The following is a 26,339-nucleotide window of genomic DNA, read 5'->3' as shown; positions in this document are numbered from 1 at the left end:
TCTACTCTTGCACTCTTAATATGTCTTTTTCAGGTCTAAGAAATGGATGAATGGATTTGATTTTTAAACAAATGGTCTCACTGCAGTTCCACATCAGCAAAAAGCAGTCTTCTGAGAAGATGAGATGAAAATGCAGGCAGTCGAACAAAGGAGCCACAGAAAACTCTTCATCTTGAAGAGCTCAACAGACACATATTAAAATGAGTTGACTGAACCTCAGTCCCATGTCTTGTGGGTTCATCTTTAGGGAAATGATGTCCACTATGTTTTGTCTGACTGTAGCACTGGATGCTTGCTCGTGCTTCTCTATTGGCCACTTGGGATAGAAGGCCAAATTTTGCTTTGCTACAACAAAGTCCAGTTGGACAGCTTTCTCCCAGTTCTCCCAAACCAGATTAAAGTGAATACAGACCAAGACAATGGTAAACTATGATGTAAAGTTTATATACAAGAATATAACATTTATCTGGAGTATTTACAAGGTTAATTAAAGCAATATTTTACAACTCTTTCAGGTTAACCACTAGGTATATTACAGTTAGGCTACAGATGGTTTAATTTGCAAAATAATAAAAAAAATCCATTGCATTCAAATCAACCAGCTCCAAAACTTGTTCATTATTTTCTGAGAGATAAGGGCTCAGACTTGTGGAAAATAAAATGTGAGAATGGTTAATATACTCTTACTGGTGCCTATGTATCACATGCAAGAGTCGTAACATGACCTTTATAGTGTTAATATAGATGGCAAGCCATTTCACCTCGGTGAAAGAGTCGTACCCACTGTGACAGGCCAGTCACACATGTGGCTGTCTTTCTCTGCATCTCCTACTTTTGCACAACAAACATGCATGTATACAGAGAAGCAGCAATATAAATGAACCAGAATTACCAAAAATGAAGAGGGAAAAACCTCAGACCAAAGTCACATTTGCAACCATTAAAAAAAAAAAAAAAAAAAAAGCTTTAAGCGAGATACTTTAATACTTCCCAAAAATAGTCATGATTTTTTTTTATTACATTTTAACCTATGTACAAAAATGGAGGGCTCCCTCCCCTCCCGGAGAGCGGTCACCATGTCTCATGCCTGTGGCATCTCGAGGCTTAGAGGGGCCGAATCAAGAAGGTGTGGGAGGCCCAGAAAGCTTGGGACAGAGGTGGCTGCTGGAGGTGGCCAGAGCCGAAGCCACTAACACTGCAGTTTGCGGATGCTGCGGGAGAACCGCTTGAAAGCCCGCTGCCCTTTCTGCCACCGCTTCAGCGAGGTGATCACCAGTTCCCCAGCTTGCTTTTGCCCCATCACCAAGTAGGGGACGTTGATGTCGTTCATCTCATCGCAGGTACACTGGAGGCCACCTTTGAGCCAGAGCACGATCTTCCTCAGATCCCTTTCTGTCAGCCCATTCAGCTTGTAGATGGTTTTGCTCTTTGTTTCAGGGGTGATCTTGGTATCCCCATTGATGTAGGCAATCTCCTTCACTTTTATCTTCAAGGCTAATAGAGCGAGGGGAGGGGGCAGTGGAGAGAGGGAGAGAGATTGAGAGGTTTTTTCCCATTAGTGCACATAAAGAGGACCTGGGGAGGGAGGTGCTCTATTGCTAATTAAACTGTCAGGGCTGACAGAAGAGGCAGCAGGTGGCTCCATTTCTAAAGCCACAAAGGGCATGCAAGTCATTTCAGTTTGAATCAACCTTAGGGCTGAGCATTTTTCGGTTTCTTTTTGCTTCTTCCCCCTCCCCCTCTTTTTCCTTCCTTTCTAAATTATTTTTCTCCCACTTTTCTCCTGTTTGCAAACAGAGAGAGGGTGGGTTTGCTACATTAAGCAGAACTCTGTTTTTTGCTGGGAGAGGACAGTCTTCCTGAAACTAGAGTTTGAAGGGGAGGTGGGGAAGCAAGTACCTAAGACCTAATCTGAAACCTGATCTCTGCCACGGCTGAAAACTTCTAAACTTAATTTATTAGGCTGGAGAGGATTTGGGGCAAACCTGTAAGGAAATGATATTTCACATGCATTGTTTTTTTTAAAGAATAGATCCCATGGAGGGCAAATTGGTCCAACAGCTGCATTCGATTTGGTAAAATAACTAGGAGGGGGATAGAGGGCTCTGTAAGAATCTGTGGGGCATGTTTAGCTTTAGAAGGATTTATCTGAGTGCAATTTGCCAGGCCAAAGCTATTGGTTGTTTTAGCAATTATGTCCCGCAGTCACGGTTTCAGGTTTTGGGTGGTGGGGTTTTTGTTGTTGGGGTTTTTTTTTGTTTGGGTTGGTTGGTTTTTTTTTTAAGAAAGACTTTTGAATTGCTGTAGATACAAATCTGTTTCCAGGTATAAACATTGGCCTATTATAAAAGGATTCCCCTCCTTATTCCCTTTTTCTCTTGAAATGCTAATGTGTGGATAATGTGCCATTCAGTTCTCTGTGTTGAAGGGGCTTTCTTGTCCTCTTCTAACCCCAGATCTTCCCATTAAGTTTATATCCTCAATTGTCTGTGCATTACCTTCTCTGTCAAATGATATATAGAGCTTCATTCTTAATCTGCCGAGAGAGGCTTTCTTACGATATGTGAGATTGGTCATGCAGCTCTCTCATACGTCCAAATGAAGCTTTGCTCTACTTCTCCCCAGGCAATAGAGTGGATGAAAGATTTTTTTTTTTTCCATTTTACTTTCTATTTGGCTTGCCAGCAACATCCACATAAAAGAGTGCTACTTCAAAACAGCAAACAGAAAAGGACTATAAAAAGAGCTACTTTTCTTTCCCAGGTGGAATTTTGTGTTTTGTGACCCAATGGTCAGACAGGTCCATCTGCAGATAAGACAAAGCCCTGTCTTTATTCAGGCGCATCTCTCCCTGACCCCACTGGGAATTTTACCTGACCCTGAACCCTCACGTTTCAGCCAAGGGGGGCTCTGCTTCCACTTACCAAAGTCATTTTTGCAGAGGTTTTCCACGATGTCATTATCGTCTTCATTTTTGTTTTTGCAGGCATCGCAGACCTTGGGTGCTGGAAATGCAAGGGACAGTCCCCGTCAGGCTCGGGGAGAAAGGAACAGCAGGTGGCGTTGGGAACCCTTCGGAAACCGCCGGGTTTTCCAGCCCTCGAACCCTCCATCCCAGACCCTGCGCCTTCTCCCTCCCCCCCCCCCCGCCCAAGCCCCGGCGCTGCCCGAGCACTTCGACACGCCTTACCTTGCTGCAGACCCGCTGGAGGGGGGCACGGTGTGCTTTTAAGGTCACACTTCAGCCAAAAGCGGTTGTTTGTTTGTTTTTACCGGGGAAAGCGTAAAGGGGGGCACACGACACAAGCCACCCGAGCCCCGCGCTTCAGCGATGATCTTTGCAGGAGGAGGTTGTCCCCCTGCGAGCCGCACGGCTCGAGTCCGGGGCCCCGGACCTTTTCTTTGGGTACGGAGACCGGCAAAGGCCGGGGGTTGCGGGCCGGTGCCCCCGGTTTCCCCGGCCCCCTCGGCAAAGCCTCCCTGAGCCTGACCTGCGGCCCGTCCCGTTCCGTCCCGTCCCGGAGCACCGGGGCGTGCTGTAACGGGAGGGAGGGGGCTCCGCTGGCCGGCAGAAAGCTGCGGAGGGACCCCGCTGCCGGGGCGGCTCCTCGGGGGGCAGCTGCCGCCGGCCCGGGGGGCTGCCCGGCGGCTCCCTCTTACCTTCCCGGGTGACGGGGAGGATGTGGTCGCTGCTGGCCAGCGGGATGCAGAGGTCGTTGTCCTTGGGGAAGCGGCTGCAGTCCAGCATGTCGGGCCAGGGGAAGCCGAAGGCGGACATCACCGGGGCGCAGCTCTCCTTCACCTCCTCGCAGAGCGAGTGGCAGGGCTGGATGATCTCGTCCAGGTCGTCGATGCAGACGGGGGCAAAGAGGGAGCAGAGGAACTTCCTGGTGTCGGGGTGGCACTGCTTCTGCACCAGCGGGATCCAGGTGGAGGCCTGCTCCAGCACCTCCTGCACCGTCTCATGCCCCAGCAGGTTGGGCAGCCGCATGCTCTGGTACTCGATGCCCCGGCACAGCAGCATCGGGGCGGGGATGGGCTTGCAGTTGGAGCGCTTGTAGGAGAAGTCGGGCTCCCCGAAGGGGAAGAGCCCGGCGGCCGAGCCCATGCACTGGGACGCCAGCAGGAGCAGGGCGCAGAGGCGGCGCTGCATTTTGGGGCGCGGTGGAGGGAGGGGGGGGGGGGGCTGCCGAAAGGCTCGGGGGGCCGCGGTGGCGGGGCGCGGAGCGGGCGGCGCGCCGCTGCCCTCAGCCGCAGGCAGCGTCCCCCAGCCCGGGCTCCTGCCTGCCAGACGGGGACGGAGGGTCTGAGCAAGATGCGGGGGCAAACGGGAGTTTTCAGGATTTTTTTGTATGCAAATGGCAGGGGGAGCGGGGGCTGGGAGGAGCCTGGTGACAGCCATCCAGAAAGGATTGGTCACTACTTTCTCGGTCTGCTTTTGCTCAGGGGGATTGTCTTTTGGCAGGAAATCCTTGCAAGGAACGTTAGTTACCGTGCGAGCACGGGCAGGGCAAGGGAAAGGAAGGGAAGGGAACGGGGGAAAGATCCCCGCGAACAAAGAGCCACCAAAGCCCGCGGAGCTCCTCGGCCGGGCAGGGGCAGAGGGGCCGCCCTCAGGCCGCGGTAGCTGGAGGTGAGCTTTGCCGCTAACACAGCTGCTGCCGAGCGGCGGGACCCCCTTCTCTCCGCCCCCCCCCCCCCCCTTGCCCACGTTTGGTGCCTTCGGACGCGTGAGGTGGCCGGGCCGGTTCCCCACGCAGGGGGCCAGGCTGGCTGCTCCCTCGGCCCCCGGGGGGTGTCTGGCACCTCCGCCCCCTCCCCGCGATGCTGGCAGCCGCAGGCAGCGGCTGGGGGCTGCCGGCTCTCCCGGCCCCGGCTCGGCAGCGCCCAGCCGCCGGGGGCTGCCCTGCGGGGTCCTCCTCCTGCCCCCCCGCCCCAGCCCCTGGCTCTCCCCTGCGAGGAGCGGGGGCTGCGGTGGACCCTGGATGGCCTCCGACCGCCAAAGGGGGTTCTCCCCTGGTGGGAGCATCCAAGTGCGTTTGAAACGCTGTCACCTGGCACTTTTTTCCAAGGCTAAAAGCGTAGGCCTGGCTCTGCGCAGCGTAGGTATGTCCCTTTCCCGTCGCTCCTGTCTTCACCTAGGAACTCCCTTAAAGAATTATGTTTGTGTTGATTTACCACAAAGGGGAAGACAACAGGCAAAGCACTGGGATCGCAACCCAGCTTCAGTGCAATTTGGATATTTCTTGGATTTTTAGTAATATGGGATTATTATTGAAAAGAGTAGGCCTGTGTAGTATCGTTTTGTGGTAAACCACACTCATTAATCAGCTACTGAATGTATCTCCTTATAGAGATGTTTTATGGGAAGCTAGCTAGCCTTAGCCACGATGACTTCTGTAAATTGCAGGATCCCTATATGTCTAGTTTCCAGACTGAGCTTCCTGGAGGTCTGACTCGCTGCTTGTGCTGTAGGAAAGAGATGGGACCTGCAGCATTCCCATGGGGAAGGCACGGGGCTGCCATGCTGGAGTGGTCGCAGTGCTGCCCCAGGCGGGCCATTGTCACGCGCTGAGGCCAGCGCCAGCTCCTTCACAGGAGCTTTCAAGGTCCTTTCCAGCGGGGCATGCTGATGGATGTAATCTCCCTGTAGGCCAGCTTCTCTCTTACTTAAATTTGTTTCATACCTGGAAAATAAATGTCCTGAATGTCTAATACCACTTGTGGAAGGGCTTAAAAGCAGTCTGTTTCTTACAGTTTCACATAGTCTTGCCATTTATTATCTGTGTTCATCTCATTCCTTTAAACAATAAATCTGTAAGCTCTTGGCCTCAGTCACCTTCCATGGCACTGAGCCCCACCGATGACTTATGGTCCCCATTTCAAGCCTGTTTTGCCAAGTCCTGAGGATTGCCAGAGGCTGTAGCTGTTGCCACTTGCAGGAGATGTCCCTTCCAGCTGCCAATGCTGGTCCCACTGGCCTCTGTCCCCAACCTCCTCTTCAGTGGAAGGGGACCTACCAGCACATTTGCTCTTACACTGAATGGCCAGGCTATTCACCAGGTCTTTGTAAAATGGACAAGTTTGTGGTTTGTATTTTTCGCTCTCCTTTTTTTCACTGCTTCTCATTACTTTGGAGTCACTGACATCCCTTCAGGTCGATCTCAGCAAGATCAGAAGACAATTTGCCTGCTCTGTAAATTCCCGGTAGCCACGTACACCTCTTTCCACAGATCCAGCCAGCTGGGCTGTGTGGAAGCGGGGACCCAAATCTGAACAGACTCTGTTTAGACTAGAGATAATAACCATTTTCTGTGGCGGAGGATGAGACATTTCTGACAGAAGTTTGCTCTTTTTTTTCACCAGAACTGTTTGCTTGTTTGTTTCCAGCCCACAGGAAATCAGGAGGAAAAACATACTTTTTTCCTGAATTGGCTTTGATTTGAAACGAGGCTTTATGAGACCTTATTATTTCCATTTTTAATCACCCTTGGCGAACTCACTTACTATAAATTTGAAACGATCTGAGATCACGTAAACAAAACCAGCCCAAGCCTGCAGACCCAAGCAATCAGTACTGCCCTCGCTCTGATCCCTTGCAAGGGAAAGCGCCGGAGCGTGGGGCTGCCATCGGTGCTCCTCGTTGCAAACTGGGGTATGGCATTCCCAGCCTGCGGAACCCAGTGTTGTTTGCCGTTGCTGTGGTTTAGCAGGGCCCGCACGCCATCGCGGGCCGGGTGCGAGCTGTGGGGACTGGGTGCTGTGGCCAGAAAACCTGCAGCATTCCCAGGGCCCAGGTGATTTTTGTGCTAAATGCTTGAAGTCAAGCAAAGCCTAAGCAGGACGAGCAGCTTTGGGTGTCCGTGCAAGTGTGCTTAAAGGGTAGTGGGGGTGCGGGAGGAGACACCCGTGGGGCTGTCTCCACGGGGGGTGTCGGGGGTCCCTGGGCTATGGGGTGGCTGCTGAGGGCAGGGAGACCTCGCAGCCTTGCCTTCCGGGGCCGGCCGCACTTTGCTCGCCTTCCCTTTTGGGAGGGATGGGGCTGGCTCTGAACGGCGGGTCTGGGCAGCTCCTGGGGAGCAGGGCTGTGTTTTGGGCTGCCCCGGGTGCCGTTGCCCTCCCCGGCTGTCGGGGCACACGTCGGGGCCGGGGGAGCATCCCCGGGGGTTGGGGGGGGGTCCCGCTGCACGCGTTGAGGCCAATAAACAGCCGCTGTTTCACGCTTAATTGGGAATGAAACTAATGAGCTCCTTACGGCCCTTGGCTGGTGCCGTCCCTCCGCACCCCGGAGAAGTTTAACCCTCCCCCGGACCCCCGCCCGGCGGGCAGCCCCCGGTGGCGGCCGCTGCCCCGGCCCGGCCCTTTAAGCGTATGGCGCGGCTGCTCGGGCCGGGCCGGCGCTCCGGCCTAAAGCCGCCCGGGCAGACAGGGCCGGGGCCCGGGACGGCGCCTGCGGGGGAGGGCCCGCTCTCCCCGGAGCTTTCTGCCGCCGGGTAAAGGCGCTAAGACACACACCCCCACACCCCCGCCCCAAGGTAATAGGCGGGGGCTGGAGGGTTCGGGCACCCTCCCGGAGAAAGCCCTGGACGACCTGGTCCGACCTGGGGGGAGCCAAGCAGGACGGCACTCTTAGAGTACAATGGTACTTTTTTATTGTTTTAAAGGGAGCGTAGGCTTTTGAGCTCCCGTAAATTCATCAAGTGGCGTGGACACTTAAGCCGCTTTAAACCCCTGAAAGTAGCATAAGCGTTTAAGCCACCTTAGATGCTTAAAGCAATATAAGCTCTTAAAAATGCCTTTAATCCTGAAGTGCTTAAATCACCTTAGATCTTGGGAGTTAGGTGAGAGAATGAGCTGCCTGGAAAAAAGGACCCCAACTCCAGTCCTCCAGTCCTCCCCCCCCCCCCCCCCCCCCATCCCTCAGTAAAAGTTACCTGATGGATGGTGGTGAAAATAAATGAACCGTGGGGAAAATGACTCGAGTCCTTGGTGCTTGCAGGGAGTTAAGTGCACCATTGCGTTCCCAAGAGCGTGCTTGGTCTGTGCTATCTACGTTAAAACCATGGTGCTGCTTCTTCTTGCTCTCAAGCCTGGGTGTGAACTTGGATCTTCTGTGCCTTTTCCTGGCCAGTCCTGGTAGCTGAGAAGTGGAAAAGGGAAAATATATTGACACTTGCCTGTCTGCCAAAGAGTGGGAAAGACTTGCTTCAACATAGGCAGTGAAAAATACTATCAATTTGTTAATGTCTGTTGCATGTTTTTCCAAACCCGCTGCCTTGAGATCCCTTAGTCCCTTACCTGGCTATGTACTGTATGTGGGGGACTCTTTGCACCCACCCACTCCCAGTCCCTCAAGAACCTCTGACCCGTTGAGGTGCTTTGCTGATGTGATGAGCTTGAGGTGAAAGCTGCCATCACTGATGGCTTCCCCAGCCTGAGCCCCATATTCCTTTGTCACTGACCTGCAGGTGGCATCACCCCTTTTTGTTGCAGAATCATGGGATAACTGTGGCTGGAGGGGACCTCAGAAGACCATCGAGTCCAACCTGTGCCCCAGGTTCAGCATTTAGCTAGGTGGCTTGCAGCCTTACCCAGCTGAGCCCTCACTGGGGTGCCTGCATACTTACCTGGGACCTGAGAGGCTCAATTCAAGGCTGTGTTGCAACCTCCCTCCCCTTCTTGGAGAAAACTCTGAGCTTTCAGATCCTGGGCAGCCCACAGGTTGGTTTCCCACTGTGGAAGATGGGAAGAACAGGATGGGTTATCGGCCACACTGAGAGCAGCGATTTGCAGAGTGAGGCACGCACCCGTGCGGGGCAGCCAAGCCTTACCCAGCACGAAGCACCCACCTTTCCCAAGCGGCTAGGTGCTGCTTGCACCCCTGAAGAGGGTCCAGCCCCGCTGGTCACTCACTGGTGGGAGTAGCCAGGCTGAGCAGGTTAGGGAGATACTGACCTCAGGGGCTCTCTAAGCATAAACTTGGGGCCTGAGGATCTACCCTTTGGTTAGTAACATTGTAGAGGAGTGAAAAAGCTGTGGCTTGTTAGCTCATTCTCTTCAGCCCATAAAATGGCAGTGGTGAGGACAAAACTGGCTTTCTCCCCATGGTGAAAAAATCTGATTAAAGTGTCTGCTTACCTTTAAAAATAGGCTCCAGCATCACACTACCAAAACATTGTTACTATTTGAATCTTGCAATTGTGTTTGGTAGGAAAAAAATAGGATTGTACTGGTTTTGATGGGAGGCAGCTCAGCAACAGAACCCTCCTGACTCTGTTTTGGTGGCTGATAAGGTGGATTTTAACATTTTCCAGATCCAGGACTGGGCAGCAGTCTTGTTTTCTGTTACCACAACATTTAAAAGCTCTGTTGTCAAAACCAGCATGTGCTGCAGCTATATCATTCCAACCCCCCCGCCCCGTTCTGAAAGGAACCCTAAAAAAATCATTTAGCCTTTTTTTTTTTTTTTCCTTCTTTTTGCAACGCTGACTGAAAATGCAGCAGTAAATGCCTGGCGCAAGTGAGTGGCTCACGCTCAAAGGGTGCTGAGCGTGTGCCCGAGTGGCACAGGGTGCTGCTCAGGGAGAAAAATCATTAAAAGTCATTTTTGGGCTATGGAAGAAGAACCTCTTGGTGGCGCTTGTGCACACCATGTCGGTTTTTTTTCTTTTTACAGTGACACTGAGTATCGATCTTCCAACACGCTGTATTTCTGCTTGCTGCCGTTCTTTTCTCCAGAAATGCTGTGTTCAGGGACTGAAACTCTAGACCATCTTTAATCAGGGTTTGATGTCAAGAAGGGGAAAGATCAAACTGGGGCTGATTACTTTCAAATGGAAACAAATCCAAGTCACAAGGAATTTTCTAGGGTTTTTAATTTTTATTTTAGTGGTCATTCCCTCAATAGTTTCCCTGTGTTTAGTATCTTAAAATTTGCAGGCAAGTTTTTCCAATTTTCAATGTTTTCCATAGGAACATTGTTAAATATTATTCCAAGCCTCTATTTTTTAATGTTGCATAGTACTTTCCTCAGTTCATATTAAATGGTAAATATAGGTGCTTGGATGCTGTATATTATACACACACACACACACACGTATATATGTATATAAATCTAGGTTTATTTGCATGCTAGTGCTTTAGCAAGTTAGGATCCTTCAAATTTATCAGACATACATCTGTATCTGGCTACAGTTTTTGTCATGGTGAGCATTTTTGCTCATGTAGAATGTCTGTTTGTGATTACCGCTCCCTTTATTGTCTATCTAATATAAGTGCTGGATGACAAAGATAGCAGGGACCATGCCCTAGAGGACTACAATTGCATGGTACCTGGTGTTCCTAGTGTATGTTATTTAAAAAACTATAATGTAATATATCTTTCCTTTCTTCCCCCTCCAGCTGTTATATGCAGCCTGGTAGTAGCTAGCACCTTGAGCAGAGAGCAGGGCCCTGCTCTGTGAGCCATACAGAACGACAGGGTGATTATACAAAAGTGTTTGGGCTCTGGGTAGGGCACGCAGAAGGGAAGAAAGGAGAATCTCTGCCTCCACCCGGGCAGGGTGGCACAGGGCAGAAATTCTGCCATCATTGGACACAGCAAGATTTTTGTTGTTGTGGCTGGTCATGAGGGGTCTAGCTCCAAATTTTACTCCCCAGGTCGGGACTTAGGCAGGTTTCGGCCATTTGTGTCCAAGGTTGCCGCAGTACTTCCCCTGATGGGTGACCAAAACTGTGGACATTGGTGAGCTTTGGCGTGGGTCTACATGCTGTGGGATCACATAGTTCTCCAGGTGCATGGGCAAAAATTAGCCACCTCTCTGCTTCTGCAGTGCTTAACAGAGAAAATTACTATAAATGAGTGTATGAGAGAGGCAGGTATTGAAACTCATCTTCAGAACTAATTGCTACTTGTAGAGAAATGGTCAGGTTTGCAAGTAGATAGCTAGTCTAATGGCCTCAAGGTTTGGACACCTGTTACTTGTAAAGAAAAAATATTTTAAAATAATAATTTGTAGTAAAACATTTTTAAAAAGTACAATCAAGAGAGCCTGTTGCCCAAAGATATACTATTTAAAATATTATTAAGCATGATTTAAAATAAAGCAATGAAGCAATCGATCATGATGTCAGATTGACCTAATCAACAAATTAGTCTCTGTATTGGATTGGAGTTAAATTACAAAGTGGTTTAAATAACAGAACTACTAGGCAAGTAATCAGTAATTAAAATATATTTGCAGACTCTAAAGTTGGTATTTCCAAATATTAAAGAAATCCAGATGCTTGAAGAACCTGACCCAGAAGCAGTTTGAGTGACATGGCTTATGATGGTATTACATCTGCAGTTTTCACTAAGTTCAGAAATGACTGAAAAAAGCAGCAACAACCAGCACTTAACATGTATTCAACAAGGAATATATTCAAACTTCCGTTCATCATCTTCAATTTCTTCTTTCCTCTGCTGTTCTGCTTTCAAACTAGAAAATTACAGTTTTGCCTTCCTGGACTCGTCACAGGAAAGTAAACCTGAAGAGGCTCATAAGGAAACCCTTGTTTGAAATACATTTTAAACAGTTTTCTTCTCCACATGTATTTTTAATTTCTCAGTACATTGAAATGCCTACATGTAATATAGGCTGAGGTAGGTTTTAGAACTACCCAGTACATTTATTTATTACTTTGGGTTTTTAATGTACCTTTAATTATTAATTTTTTTCTCTCAATTTCAATGTTCTCAGCTCTCCGTTGTCTATGTGACTAATCCATCTCAGCCTCCCTCTGCTCAAATGCAGATTTCCTCACAACATTTTTTCAACTCGAGGCTTGGTTCAGTCAAGTTTCAACCCTACCTAGTAGTGCTCGGTCTAGTAGTTAACATTTATATTCTGCAAGCCTGTTGGGTCAGAGCCATAGGGCTCAGCACTTTACTAGATGTGATGACTCTGCCCAAATAGTTTGTGAGCTGAACCATGAACCATCGTGGCTGAGGCGGTAGCTGGGAAGGGGTGTGGGTAAGGCAGGCTAACAGCATGCTGAGGAGGGGTGCGATTCCTTGCCGTGCACTAGCTTGACTTCTTCGTCTGCAAAAAAGAAGACTGCTGTCCTACCCCAAAGCTCATTGTGGCTTTGCGGAGGCAGAAATCCTGCTCCTGACCAAAGGGGCACTTCTGCGTGAGTTAGTGGGGCTGTTCACACATTGCATTTATACTGCAGCAAGGGAGGCACGATATAAGTATCAGGAAAAAGAATTGTGCTTTTCTCCTACCTTATTATCTTAATTTCCTTCTCAAGAGATTGCGATGTGTTAGAGCAGCAGCTTTGCGACACAGAAAGCTTGCTTGCCAGTTTTACTGTGCAGCTTTATTCAGCTGCTCCTGTACTGAGTACAAAAGTGCTGCAAGCTGAAACTTGACAGTGAATTAAACCTAGCCATGGATCTGACCTTGGCATCCAAGTTGATGCTTGGTTTTCTAGTCTGGTTGAAACTGTGCTAGTTTTGAGGGAAGTGAGTGTCTTGCAACCCATGTTCCCAACCAATATGTAGCTGGCTTGACTGACCCCCTGCAGGGAAAACTTAGATTCATATTTGGAAAAAAAAGGCGAGAATGTAATTCTCTGGTTTACTTGTGTAATTTTTTTTTCCCCCATAAGATTTCAGGGCAAACAAGGTTTGTTTAGTCCCTGCAAGTTGTAGCAGAAAGTGTGTTAGGGTCATCTTAGAATTAATATTTACATCTGTGAGTAAACGGTGAAGTTAAGTTGGTTTGAGTAGTTCTGTAAACATTGAAAATGAAGGTACCATGATTTACAGACCTGTGTCTGTTGCTTCTTAACGATGTATAGAGTTACACATTTGGAGCTTGGAAGTGTTCACACTGGGAAAGATGAACAAAGCTGAAACCAAGTTGTGTTACCTTAATCTGGTTCGGCACAAGTTGCATTGAAAATGCTGCTTGAAATATCAGAATAGACCTTTAAGAAAGGTTGTACTAGGTCAGATCAGAGTTTCACTTTAGCCCGGTATTCTGTCACCTGTGTTTTGTCCTTTTTTTCCTTTCTTCCCCTAAGGATGATAGGCCCCTGTGGACACTTGGATTTCACCCATCGCTGTATTTCACAGTCAGCCTGCATGCGCCCTTAATAAGAGCAGCTAATTTGGGCTGGGGGCATTAGCCAGCTCGAGAGTTAGAGCATCTTACGTGGTCAAGCGTGCAAACAGCCACCGTTCCCTCCTCCTAGCCTCGAGCCTTGGTGCACGCTGAGACCTTATGTATACGGCAGTTTTCTGACAGAAGTCACTTGCTGGTCAGGATAGCCCCAAATCCACGGAGAGCTTTCCTAGGGCATCAGCCTTCACTACCCTGGGGGAAAAGCGGGCGCGTGATGTCCCCCGGGTGGTGAAGGTGTCCTGCACACTCCTCTGCTTGACGGGGAGCTTGCAGGCGCAAACTACCACCCTCCAAGTGCATGTCCCCTCCTAATTAATTCCAGTGACGGGCTCAGCGACCTTGCCCTGCCATTACATCATCTAATCGACCATCTTAACAGGGACGTTTCTCTAGTTCAAAAAGGACGCCCCGACAGTTCCCGGGGAACCTTGTCCCTTCCCTTGAGGCTCCTGCCCACTGAGGCCTCAGCGGCCTGCCTCCCCGCACACCTTGGGATCCCTCCTCTGCTTTGTGTCACTGGCCACGGGTGGTTTACGGCGCTGTTAACCTCCCCCTTTTACTATAGAAATACCGTCTTCCAGCCATGGCTACTAAAATCCAGACTGCTGTGGTCAAAATGGAGAAAAAATAATTCAGGCCCTGGTGAGGGGTGGTATCAGCCTTGGCTCCTGTGCTTGCACTGAGTGTGCTTCGGCACTGAAGATGATCTGGCTGCAGTTCGCCTGAGACGTAATTAGCCGGCTAAGTGATTGGAAAGACAGCAGGAATGTGTGACATCTGTGTATCTGGGTCTGTGACTGCAGTTCCCGCATGAAGGCATGCCAGCCTCTGCCCAGATTTGGGGATTAAAGCATAGCTCTATGTGGAGGACAGGGAAGAGCATAATTCACATAGAAAATGGCTTTTGTTCTTTGGCCATACACTGGTCTCTGTTTCTATGGAGGATGTTTGCCCAGAGTTCCTGAGGAGGGCTTTTGCATTAGTTCTGTTTTGCCTGGTATAATCGTACTTGTACTGGTTATTTTAATATCCTTACTCATGCTCTGGGTGGGACCGGCAAGTCTGAAAGGAATCTGTGTAACTTCTGACCGCAAAGGGAAAATAATGGGGCTTTACAAAGTAATCTCATTGGATATATTCATCTGTGCTTTTGAACTGTTTTGACAACAAATTTCCCCCCTTTGCTATCTACCAGAATTCCAGATGCAACTAAACTCGCTCTTGCTCGCTAAAAACCAGAGCAGCTCCGCAGCACATACTTCATTGAGGGGAATGCAGAGAATAGGTTAAAAAAAACCCCAACTAGTAGAAATAAATATGTATTATGGTGTTCAAAGCATTCTTTTTTTTCCTTGAAGTATTTCTTAGACCAATTATGTGAGAAATTCATTATATGTGAGGATTTTGTAATACCAAAGTGAATTAGCTGTTTGCAGACCTGCTCCCCTCTCTAAATGGGAACATGCCATATGACAGTGGGCCAGATTTTACTGTTCTAGGCATCACTGATATAGCTGTTTATTCTCCACGCCTGGAAGAGATCCAGCAGGATTTCGTTTTATGAGGTTTAATGTAAAGGTGTTGTATTTCATGAGATGAAATCATAACACAGTGGGTTTGCAAGAATTCTGAAAGATTTTTTCAGAGTGTTGGCAAGCACAATTCTCCTGTGAATTACGTGTCTAAAAGAGAAATATAGATCTTCTTTCACTGGGTTGAAATGATAACTAATCCTTAATCCTTCCTAGATGGCCTGTGTCATTAATGCTGGCTATGCATTTAGAATGTGTGTAGGTAACAGCTTTAATTCTGTAATGCTATGCAATGCGCAGCTGTGCCTATAGTCATAGGAGCTAGCCGCATATTTGAAATGCCTGCCGTTATTTTGGGGATATGTCTCTGAATTTATTTTTTTTTTCTAGATGTCTTGATTTTGTGAAGAAGAGAGAAAAGCATCTCACATCTCTGACCTATTTGTTGTAGAAGATATTAGCATTATTAACTGTATGTGCAATATGTCCATGTATACTTATCTTGTGCTTGAGCAGAAGATTTTCCTTTGGCTATTTGATTATGGAGAATGATGACTATTGAGCAGTTTCTTGAGGTTTCCCTTCATATGTTGCCTCATACATTAAGCAGCTGAGATCACACTGATTTAATGGTGTCAGTTCCCGGCTACTTTTCTCTGCTTTACAGCAATGTGTGCATATGCTCCTTCTTTAACTTGCCTTGTTCTGGGAAAGCAGAAGAGTGGCTCTATGAAAGAGGCACAGGGCTGGGAAAAACCTGGCTTCTATTTTCAACTTTGCTTAATTCAGTGTGATTTTGAACAAATTGTTGCATCTCTCTGTATATGTTTTGTTTTCTAGTAAAGGGTGTTATGACATTGTTAGAGTGTTAATTCACTAATACCCCCTATGGTACCCCAAGGTCCCAGCACTGAGCTCTGGAATTTACCTTATTATTTAGCCCAGCATACAAGGATGCTCAGCCCTGTTACCAGTCTAAGCAAGGCTCAGGTTTGGCTGCACAAACATTCACAGATAAAGCAAAACCCCCTCAGTTCTGCCCTTTTAGGACAGTATGTATTCTGCCTATGAGGGAAGTTGTCACCTTGCTGCTTGCAGTTTATTATTTTTAAATATAGTCAGATTTTTGCATAGGAAGAACATATTTCATAAGGAGGGGACAAATTCTGACTACTTTATCATGGCTTTGTTTTTAGGAACTATTTTAGGAGCATTTGCACCATAATGTGTGTTTGAACCTGGGTCACTCACTGGTAGCATCATGCTGTTGGTATTGCACATGGTGAGAAGAGGCAGTGTATCAGTTACTTCGTTGACACTCATCAGTTACTTTACTCCTATGTGCTTAAATTGGAGGTGATAGAAATGCGTAGCTATGTGTTACTTTTGGCGTTAGATTTACATAAATTGAAAAAGGACCTGACCTCTTGTGATGGCATTAACAAGGTACAGCTTCTTCCCATCTGTGGGTACCAAATCAGGACTGTTTTGTAAAAGTTATTCCCTTCCCTAAATTGGCAGTTCATCGTGGGTGATGCCACTCAGTATTTACAAACATATTCCTTTGGAGGAGGGCACTTTATGCACTGCAGTCCTCATGTGGTGGCTGGGAGCTTAGGAGCAAAACATCTTCAAGCCAAGCATCCATAAATCAAGCACTGCTGCTGAAGATATAAGTCTGGGTATCCCAAATTGAGACTTACTATATATTGATTTCAGCACAATGTGTTCTTAATTATTGGTTGTCCTTTGCAAGTTGCTAGTCCCACAGATGAAGTGACTGGAAAAAAGAGGATGGGCTTGACTACACAGAGATAAGGTATTTCCTGCATTAGGTTTTATCTCTCTCATATTCCAGTGAAGAACCATTGTACAGAAACACTTGTGGAAATGTTACAAGCTACAAACTAGTATGTAGTAAATAATATTTTTAACTGTGACCCCCTGATCAGGAAGTAGGTGAGGGTCTCAGACAGCTGGAGGGAGCCTCATGTTCACAGGCCCTGGTCCTCACGGGAAGCTTCAACCACCCCAATATCTGCTGAAGGGACAACACAGCAGGGCATAAGCAATGCAGGAGGTTTCAGGAGTTCATTGATGGTCATATCCTGATGCAGGTGATGACGAGCCAATGAGAGGAGATGCTCTGCTGGACCTCGTATAGTAAAGGAGGAAGGGCTGCCTGGGGAGGTGTAGGTCAGGTGCAGCTTTGGCTGCCGTGACTATGAGATGATGGACTTCAGGATCCTGAGAGGAGGGAACAAGGCAAATAGCAGGACCACAACCCTGGACTTCAGGAGAGAAAACTCAGGCCTGTTCAGGAGGGACTTGCTTGGAAGAATCCCATAGGATAGGACAGTGGAGGGAAGAGGGGTCCAGGAGAGCTGGTAGTTTTTTTCCAGGATCGCCTCCTCCAAGCTCAAGAACAGTCCATCCTGATGAGCAGGAAATCAAGCAAAGACAGTATGAGGCCTGCATTGAAGAAAAAATAGGTTCTAACTAAACTCAAACATAAAAGACAGCATACAGGAGGTGGAAACAGGGACAGGTAACCCTGGAGGGACATAGAGATGCTGTCCAAGCATGCAGGGATGGGGGTTAGGAAATCCAAAGCCTGCCTGGAGTTGAATCTGACAAGGGACATGAAGGGTAAGAAGAAGGACTTCTACAGGTACATCAGCAATAAGTGGAAGACAAGGGAAAATGTGGGTCTGCTGCTGAATGGGGCAGAGGACTTGGTGACAAAGAACACAGAAATGCGTGAGGTACTCAATGCCTTCCTCATCTTGGTCTTCAATTCTGTTTAACCTCTTCATTAATGACCTGGTCACTGAGACAGAGTGCACCCTCAGCAAGTTTGAAAGAAAGTCTATCATCACGTCAGGTGATACAAAACTCAGAGGAGTGGTTGATAGACCAGATGGTTGTGCTGCCGTTCAAGGGGACCTTGATAAGCTGGAGAAATGGGCCATAAGAATCTCATGACGTTCAGGAGAGCAAAATGCGAAGTCCTGCACCTGGGGAGGAATAACCCTAGGCACCAGTGCATACAGGGGACTGACCATTTGGAAAGCAGCTTGGCAGAGAAGGACCTGGGGCTCCTGGCATACACCAAGCTGACTGTAAGCCAGCAATGCACCCTGGTGGCAAGGAAGGCTAACAAGTACCCTGGGGTGTGTTAGGAAAGGTATTGCCAGCAGGTCGTGGGAGGTAATCCTTCCCCTCTACTCAGCACCTGTGAGGCCACACCTGGAGTACCATGTCCAGTTTAGGGCTCCCCAGTCCAAGAGAGACATAGATGTACCTGAGAGAGTCCAGTGAAGGGCCATGAAGATGATGAAGGGACTGGAAAAATCTCTCCTGTGAGGAAAGGCTGACAGAGCTGGGACTGTTCAACCTGAGAAGAGAAGGCTCAGGGGGATCTCATCAGTGTTTATAAACACCTGAAGGGAGGGTGCATAGAGGATGAAGCCAGGCTCTTTTCAGTGGTGCCCAGTGACAGGACAGAGGCAATGGGCACAAACTGAAACACAGGAGGTGCCGTCTGAACAAAAGAAGAAACTTTTTTACTGTAAGAGCTATCAAGCACTGGCAGAATTTGCCCAGAGAGGTGGTGGAGTCTCCATCCTTGGAGATATCAAAAACCTGACTAGGCAAGGACATGATCCTGGGCAACTGGCTCTAGGTGGACCTGCTTGAGCAGGGCGGTTGGACAAGGTGGCCTCCAGAGGTGTCTTCCAACTGCAACCATTCTGTGAGTCAGTGCATTTTTAAAGCTAGGAGGAGTACGGCTGTATGGGACAGATGGGGCCAGCAGTACCTCAGGAGAAACCGGTTGTCAGGAATCTAGAGTCACCATTCTTGAGCAGTATAATTGACTGTGGGTTTTGAGGTTTTGGAACACCACGAGTACATGGGCTTGTATTCTGAGAGCACATAAAACTGCGCTGAGCATCCCCTGGTGAAAATAAAACAATCAAGCTAAAAGTCCGCCTGCCTCATAACAACAACATGACGAAACATGAAGTGTTCTTTTCCTTGGAATTCCAATTTTCTATGATTTATTTGGCCAGTCTGTAATCAGAAATAGCTGCTCCATCAGAGTAGGGAATGCAAATAGAGATGAGGTCAGAGTTTGACACAAAAGTGATGTATGAGCTGGAGTCAAGGAAGAATTCTGAGCTCCCAGAATAGAAAATATGCTGTAAATAATGTATTTTCTTCAAGGCAAGAGCAGTTGCAAATACTTCAAATTATGGGTTATAGGGGAAAGTGAAAAGATGATTTCTAGAAGGTAGCCAATGTCAGAGCCATCATTTATCTCTACTGGCCATTTAGAACAGCAAGTTGTCATTGTCTCTTGTTAGGTTTTTCAATTTTCCCTGGTCGGTATACAAGAAGATAATTAATAATGAAATTAAATTCAAATGAAAGGTATTAGTTCAGGCTTTTTTGCTAGTGGGCCTGAGAGGAGAACTTGACTCTGAAAATACTGGGAGGGTACAGTAAGTAGTTTTCAGAAATTAAAGTCCTCTCAAAAAAAATTACTTTTAAAGTATGGAAAAATACTGCAGCTTCATCTGCTCTGGGGCTGAAATATATAGGGCTTCAGAGGAGATGAAGCCTTCCGATTGTGCTGAATCCAGTCCTTACCCTAACAAATCTTCAGGCCATTTGTTCATACTGTGCACTCCAGCCAAATCCCCTGGCTCCCTTGGGTAATGGCACCCTTTGGACACAGTCTGCCATTCGTTAAGTGCTTTGCTGCGAGGAGCCCTTTTTTATTACACTGAATCACTCAAGCTTTGCAGGAAATCCCAGGTTTTGTCTATGTGCATGGATATACTTGCAATGATTCCTGTGTTTAACTGTTCCCCTGTGTGTGTGAACATATGTGTGTATGTGCATGCTGTGTGTGTATACACATATTCTGGTTGTGTGGGTGTATGTGTATTCTGGTTGCGTGCATGCATGTGTGAGGGCATACACACAGAGGAAAGGTTGAATGCACAAGTTGTTTTCTTCCTGTTTTGCACAGCCACAGGGCATGCATACTCATCTTCATCACAGTGCATCTCCACAACTTTTTCTATTCTATTTCGGGGGTTGGGGGGGGAAATGCATTTTAATTTTTAGTGCAAACATACACAGAGATCTGTTCCTGAGTGGTGTAACTGGCTTTCCTACCAAGTGTCCTACATCCCCTGCAATAATCCCAGGTCCTTCGACTGCATATCGCCTCCAGTCTACCCTGCCCTCCCTCTGCCCAGGGAGGAAGAGACCAAGTGTGGAGGCTCCTGCAGCTACTGTTAACCATGGGAACACTGCTTTGGGTTTCTGTCCCCTGCTTAGCTGCCAATCTTCATATAGAAATGTAGTCTCTTGGGCTGCTAACCTTCTGTCAAATTTTAATGCAATTGGCCAGTGGGGAAAAAAAAATTAGGGGGAGGAAGTGGAGACACCTTCTCTGCTACTATGTAAGACCCATCCCTTTCAGAAATCAGGGTAAAATCTAGGTTTTTGAGGTGGGAAGGTCAAGGGGAAGTTGGTGTGCTGGCATAGAAGGAATCACTACTGCATGAAATATAGAAATGATGTTGCATTACTGTTTACTTTTTTTCATTCTTTCCTTTTTTTTTCTCTTAAGATTTGTTTGCTTGTCCTAGTAATGAATCAAAGAAAATCAGAAGCTTAAATAAGTGGCATATGTTTTTCTTCTGTAATTCATCAGCTTTTCCATTGCAAGAACATCTCAGACTTTTGGAATCCATCTGTTCAGTTACTGTGAACCTAGGTTTCAGCCTCCTGTTGCCATAACAATTTTTTCTGCAGGAGCAATAGGAGCTGGAGTGATTGATGAGATCTCAACTTACTATCCTCATTCAGTCCAGGAAGAACATAGCACTGGGATAATTGACCCATCATTTCAGAGCAACATGTAGGAAGTCCGGCAGATAAAAGGCACTTTGCATCTGATTATAATCTCTTACAGCAATTTTTCTCTGGTGGAGCTGCACTGACTTGAAGCTAGGTTTACATGGGTTTGTATGGGAATTCAAAATCAGGCTCTTATTTTAGCTGACAGGAAGGGGAGAAGTTGCTATAGACAGTCATAACTCCTCAAGTTTTGATATCTTGGATAGTTTTTGTGGAATAAGGGAGGAGCCATGGATGACTTAATATTGGACCAGGACCTTTTCCCCCAAGGTTTAATACAGAAATCTTTTTGACTGTAGTTGTGCGAGGCGAATGGGAGCAGATGCACTGAAGAAAATATTTAATTCCTATAGCAATAGTCACATTGGGCAAGAAGGGGTCCAAACATGGTGTTCTGGTTATGAGCTGTGTAACAGGAGATGTTGAAGGGGCTGGAAGCCTCAGCTCCCTCTCCTGTTTGTGAATTTCTTTTTCTTTTGGACTGACTTCCCTTTTCTCCAGCCCTTTGCCTTTGCCTATACCTTCCTGGTTGTATTATACAAAGTGTATTAACTACTCTATTATACAAAGAAGAGCTGTCAAGCCTTTATTAAGAGTACCAGCTAGTCTGTTCCTGGTCATTCCTCCATAGGCACCAGCTAATAAAGCCCCGTCACTGAAAAGGGTTGTTACAACTCTGTGTAGAAGTTTCTGGGAGGTTTGCTTGGTTTTGATCCCCTAGATTTGCATGGTGACACAGAGGCTGCAGGGTTGTCATGTAGTCTGGGCAGTAACTGTCCCAGGAGGGTTTTGGCTCCTGAGTTTCCCTATGTGATTTGAGGTGGGTGTTATACAAATTGCCAGCTGGCATCATGAAAACATAACAGGAAGCAAAGCATATTCATAAGATGCCATTTTCCCCCAATCTGTTCTCCAGTAGGATGTCACCAGCTATTATTCTAGCGTACCCTAGATGATGTAAAATTAAGGATTGCAGGCCTAATCTCAAATTCTGTGTTGCCCTTCCAAGTAGAAGTGGCCCTTCTGCATGTTCAGTCATGCTGGCCATCCAAACTGGTGCCAGAGCTTGATAGGAAAGGTATTATGTCTTTCCCAAACTATTCGGTGTAGATCACGTACCTCTGCAGACGTTTGGTAGAAGCCAAAGGGGCTGCCTGTATTGATTTACTCACGGGGCTTGAAGAGGGCTGTGGGAGTCGGAGTGAACCTCCGCTCAGTAATTTCTTGGACTCTGCAGGGGAATGTGAGCGAGTATCTGCCTGGAGGGAGAGGGAAAACCAGGGTTTTAAGGAAGATCACAATCTGACTTCTCTTCAATCTGTGAAACTAATACACTTCTTATGCAGAGCACCTCTAGCTGTGGGGTTTTCACTTCCCCCTTGCTTCCCGTGAAGATGTCTGGAGTGTTTCCTTTATGGTACAGCCTGTGCAAGGTACTGTTGATGAATTAGGTAATGTTAGAATTTTATGTGAAAATTTGTGCAATTATCTCTCAGAGCTAAGGGGCAGGCCAACACGTCCGTCTTTGATCAAATACACATGGTTTCATTTTCCACTCTTCTGCACATGCAAACTTTAGCGCTTTTTAAGTTGTACTCACATAGAAGTTGCTGTATGTGCCATGCAAGCTTTTCGATAAATGGGACTAGTACGTGATCCAGTGTTAATGAGCCACTGAAAACTTCTGCAGTTTTTGATACAGAGTCCAAGTGCAGTGCCTTTGGAAGTATGATATAGCTGCATGAACTTAGGTTTTAATTTCCAAAATGTGCTAATGGAAGAAATTAGTTCTTCTAAATATTGGAGAATTCATCTTTGGCTAGAAGAAATTCTTGAAACCAATTTCCCTTTGCAAACCACACTCTGGTGATTCAGACTGAAGAATGCTTTAAGCCTTTTGTCTGTAAGGTACACGTCTTATGTAGGCTTCTGTTTTAATTTACTGCACTTGTATGCAGGTTTTTCAAACTAGTCACAGTGGTCTCTTATAAATCACAAGAAATAGTCCACCCTCAATACCCTTTCCAGCCCTACACAATGAGTCAAAGCTTGTCAAAGACCATTTTAGAAATCTTGAATAAATCTGACATTATGTTGAGACAGCTGTTAAATATATTTCTTTTTTCCCCCCAGGTTTCCTTTCCCTCACTATGAACAATGCAATTGGTTTAGTGCTATTTTTAGCCCGACTTTTCATTTCAGTCATATGTATTCCTACCTTCCATGCACACTTAAGTTAATTTATTCTAACATGAAAAATACTAGGAAAGTCACTACCCCCCACAAAAACATTTTACAAGCTGAACTGGAGGCTAGCTGTTGCACATATACACTCCAGATGCCCAAGCCCACCATTAAAGGAGTAAAATCTGATTTCAGGGTGCAGTGTGACTCTTATGCACGTCTTCCCTGAAAACAAATGTCTCTTCGAAACAAAAATCTCAGCAGATGTGCCTAAACTAACTCTGTGTGTGAGGGCAGTTTGCTTCAGTGTGGAAAGGGAGAGTGAAAGTCTGCTGATCTTCCTACTTGTTCAATAGGCTTTTACCTAGCATGAGAGAGTGGCAGTGGTGTGTGGGGGTTTCATGTGTTTAATTTTATTTTTTTTAAGAAAGCTGATAGTGAAAAACAGAGGCCTCCTCCTGTTCATCACTGATAACCCAGTCTGATAGTGAAAAACAGAGGCCTCCTCCTGTTCATCACTGATAACCCAGTCTCTCTGAACCTGGTGGGAGTGTTGGTGCTCCTCAATGACAGCACGAGCAGATCACCCTTAGGCTGGTGATAATCTCCTTTCCTTTTGCAAGCACCCCTTTGTACTCCTGGTTTTCCTTTGTAGGCTGGCCTGGAGGTGAGAATTTCAAACTAGCATGGTGGTGCACGTGGGGCGAGATACCTGCAGCCTCCCAGAGGCTTGTTTCCCAGCGCCAAACTGCTCGTGTTCTTCAAGAGCCATTGGGAAAGGTGCACTTTTTCTTGAGGGCAGAGGTGCACCCACTGAGCTCAGGTAGTTGGGCAAAGGCCCATGTTCCCAAGTGATGTACCAGTGACTGATGCATCATGAATGGTGACCGGTAGTGGGTCAGGAATGGGACAAATGTGGTGGGTCACAGTAACCCGTCTGTGCTGGTAGTTAAATGTATGGTACACTCTGCTTTCTGTTTCTAAGTAAAGGAATAACATCACTAGCTTGGAAAAAAATGGAGAACTAACTCCTCTATTGTTGCCTTTCCAAAGGGGATTAAATAAGAAGACAATAACTAATAAATAATATACAGAGCTTATGGGTCTGTCTTCAATCGGAGTTTAAACAAAGAGGTCTGGGCTTTTTAAGTGCCTCCTCAAATGTGCAGCTCTCTGGAAATGTTTCTTGCCAGAACATCCCTGGCATTGCAACAGACGGTGCTTTCTCCTCAGGCAGCGGTGGCCAGGCCTGGCGCGCCAGGGCGAGCGAGGGAGGTGACGGGGTGGTGGTGACAAACCGGTGCCCCCGCGCCATCCCCATCGCAGCGTTGTGGCTCTGTGTGTGGGCAGCACCGTGTGTGTGCTCGCCGGCTGCGTGCGCATGTGGTGTGGCCCAGCGCCACATTACCGGGGCACCTGTGCCCTAACCCGCCGCCTGCAGCCCCATCCCGCCGGCTGCGAGGCAGCCCCCGCGCCCCATCAGGAGGATGACAGGGTGCCGGCGGGCTCCCACGCAGGGTGAAGGAGCAGGAGCATGTCAGGCGGTGTTGCAGAAATGCTTTCTGGATCCAGCTGCTGGTCACTGGAGAGAATCACAAAGAGGTAATCAAGGCTATGTGTGATAAATTAGGTTTTACACCTAATCTGGGCATTGGTGTGTGTGGGGTGTCCTTCTTTTTTTCCTGTAGAACAGAGAGGGGAGCTCACCTGCTTTTTATTCACTGCCACCCTGCTTTCTGCACTACAGTGCATGCTTTCTGGAATACATAAGGAAGGGTGGGAGACTTAGACATCCTTCGTGTTGTGTCTATGGCCCTCGCAATTATAGACTTCCTGAGAACAGAGGGAATAAACCCTTGCCAATTAGAAGGCCTTTTAATGTCAAGTTGTGACTAATAAACATCTGAACTGCAGATGTGGTGGTGTAGGTGTACCTGTTGCCTGGACCTTTTCTAGCATTAATTACTCTGGCAATTGCTGGTCATGGTTATGCACCTTAGCTATTTCTGAGGATGAAATAATGCACCTTCTATTTGTTCCTTGTCCATTTATGGGGTGCAGAGATATCAGCCCAGTAAAAAAGCAAATTTCCGTTTCAGCCACCATTTTAAGCTGTGTGTTTACAACTGCAGAACAATGTCATTTGCCTATTGTATGCTTTTAAAGATGTGTTTCTGCAGCCACGGATACCAGAATTCAACATTTTAACTAAGGAAAACCTTAACTTCTGGTGAAAATGAAAAATGGAGCCCCAGCAATGCACAAAACCACAGCTTATACAGAACTCAGATGTTTTTGGATGCCAGTAGGTATCAAGATGAGGCATCAGCGCTTCTATGATAAAGTTCAAATTCATTATTCCTACTTCTAGAAAAAGTTTTGGACACAAATAGAAACTCTGGATCCTAACTCTGAAATCTGAGACTGTCTGGCATCAGCTCAAACTTTAATGACTTGACATCTCTTTGTTCACACCAATATCCCAGGGCAAAACAGCCCCATATGAGGCACTTTTTACTCCAAATTCATATCTTAGTTTCATGGCTATGGCAATGACTGAAGTAGCTGATTAGTAATGGCCATCCCCTTTCTGTTTCCCCTGACCTTGACTATCTCTTGAATACAGTTTATACCTTTTTTTTTCCCCTCTTTTTTTTCTTTCTGTTTGGCTTTAGAGTAGTACTGCATCAAATGTTACCTGTAATCTTTTGCCCCGAGCATTTCAAATGCCTCTCATGAAGCCAGGACCTCCATGCTGTGAAACGCTAACCCCACTGTGGTCCCATCTGCAATGTGGTTTGATCTCTAGCAGTCTCTTGCTCTGTGTTTCCCCACTGCACAGTTGTGTGCGTGTGTTGGGGGCTGAGAGGGAGGATAGGGACCATTGCTTGAAATCTGGTCTTTTCTCACTCTCTCTTTTCTTCCCATCACCCCAAACCCTGTTCGCTCTGACTCCTTAACTGCAAAATTACCCAAAGCAATCCAGCACAGTATGATGCTGCTTGTGAATTAAAAACCACCTTTTATTAATGTTAAGTCTTTCTCTTACTATGCTAATGTCTGGAAAGTATTCTGCAGATAGGCCACAAATTGCTTTAGAATATTTTATTTGTGTTATTTTGCTCTCTTCCCCTGGATCAGCAAGAATATGGTTCAAATATTAATTTTATGGTGTGTCTCTCAAGAGTGGAATATAATGTTCAATTATGCATTCCATCTGCAAGGCTCTGGATGCACAATCCTGCATTAAATAAAAAAAACAATGTGTTTTAAAGAAGAAATAGAAAGAAAGGATATGGCACATAAAAGCAATGGAAGAAGAGCCTTCCATTATGCTTGACTTTGTGTAAAATCAGAGGGAGTTGTGTAAACCAGACAGAAGTCAACTGTCTTAAAAATGGTGTTGGTACATGCCTTAGATTATGTCATGCTATTAAACCTTTCTGCAAGATACAAGTTTAGAAGTAAAGTGGTGCCGGAGACCTTACGATGCATGCATTTCACATGCACATTC

The 26,339-nt window shown here is 46.8% G+C and overlaps 1 protein-coding gene across 1 annotated transcript; it reads right to left on the bottom strand.

Moving 5' to 3' along the window:
- Nucleotides 1-423: 423 nt before the first annotated feature.
- SFRP2 (secreted frizzled related protein 2) lies at nucleotides 424-4,309 on the bottom strand. The gene is made up of 3 exons (XM_049814631.1): nucleotides 3,661-4,309; nucleotides 2,925-3,005; nucleotides 424-1,494 (listed from the first exon to the last, which is right to left on the bottom strand). Exons 1-3 carry the CDS (start codon nucleotides 4,151-4,153, stop codon nucleotides 1,190-1,192), a joined length of 879 nt encoding a protein of 292 aa, XP_049670588.1. The 5' UTR covers nucleotides 4,154-4,309; the 3' UTR covers nucleotides 424-1,189.
- Between the last annotated feature and the right edge of the window lie 22,030 nt (nucleotides 4,310-26,339).

The sequence above is a fragment of the Accipiter gentilis genome, chromosome 12 (assembly GCF_929443795.1).
Source record: "Accipiter gentilis chromosome 12, bAccGen1.1, whole genome shotgun sequence".
NCBI lineage: Eukaryota > Metazoa > Chordata > Aves > Accipitriformes > Accipitridae > Astur > Astur gentilis.
The sequence above is the reverse complement of the archived record's forward strand: the minus strand, read 5'-3'. Positions and strand labels throughout refer to the sequence as shown.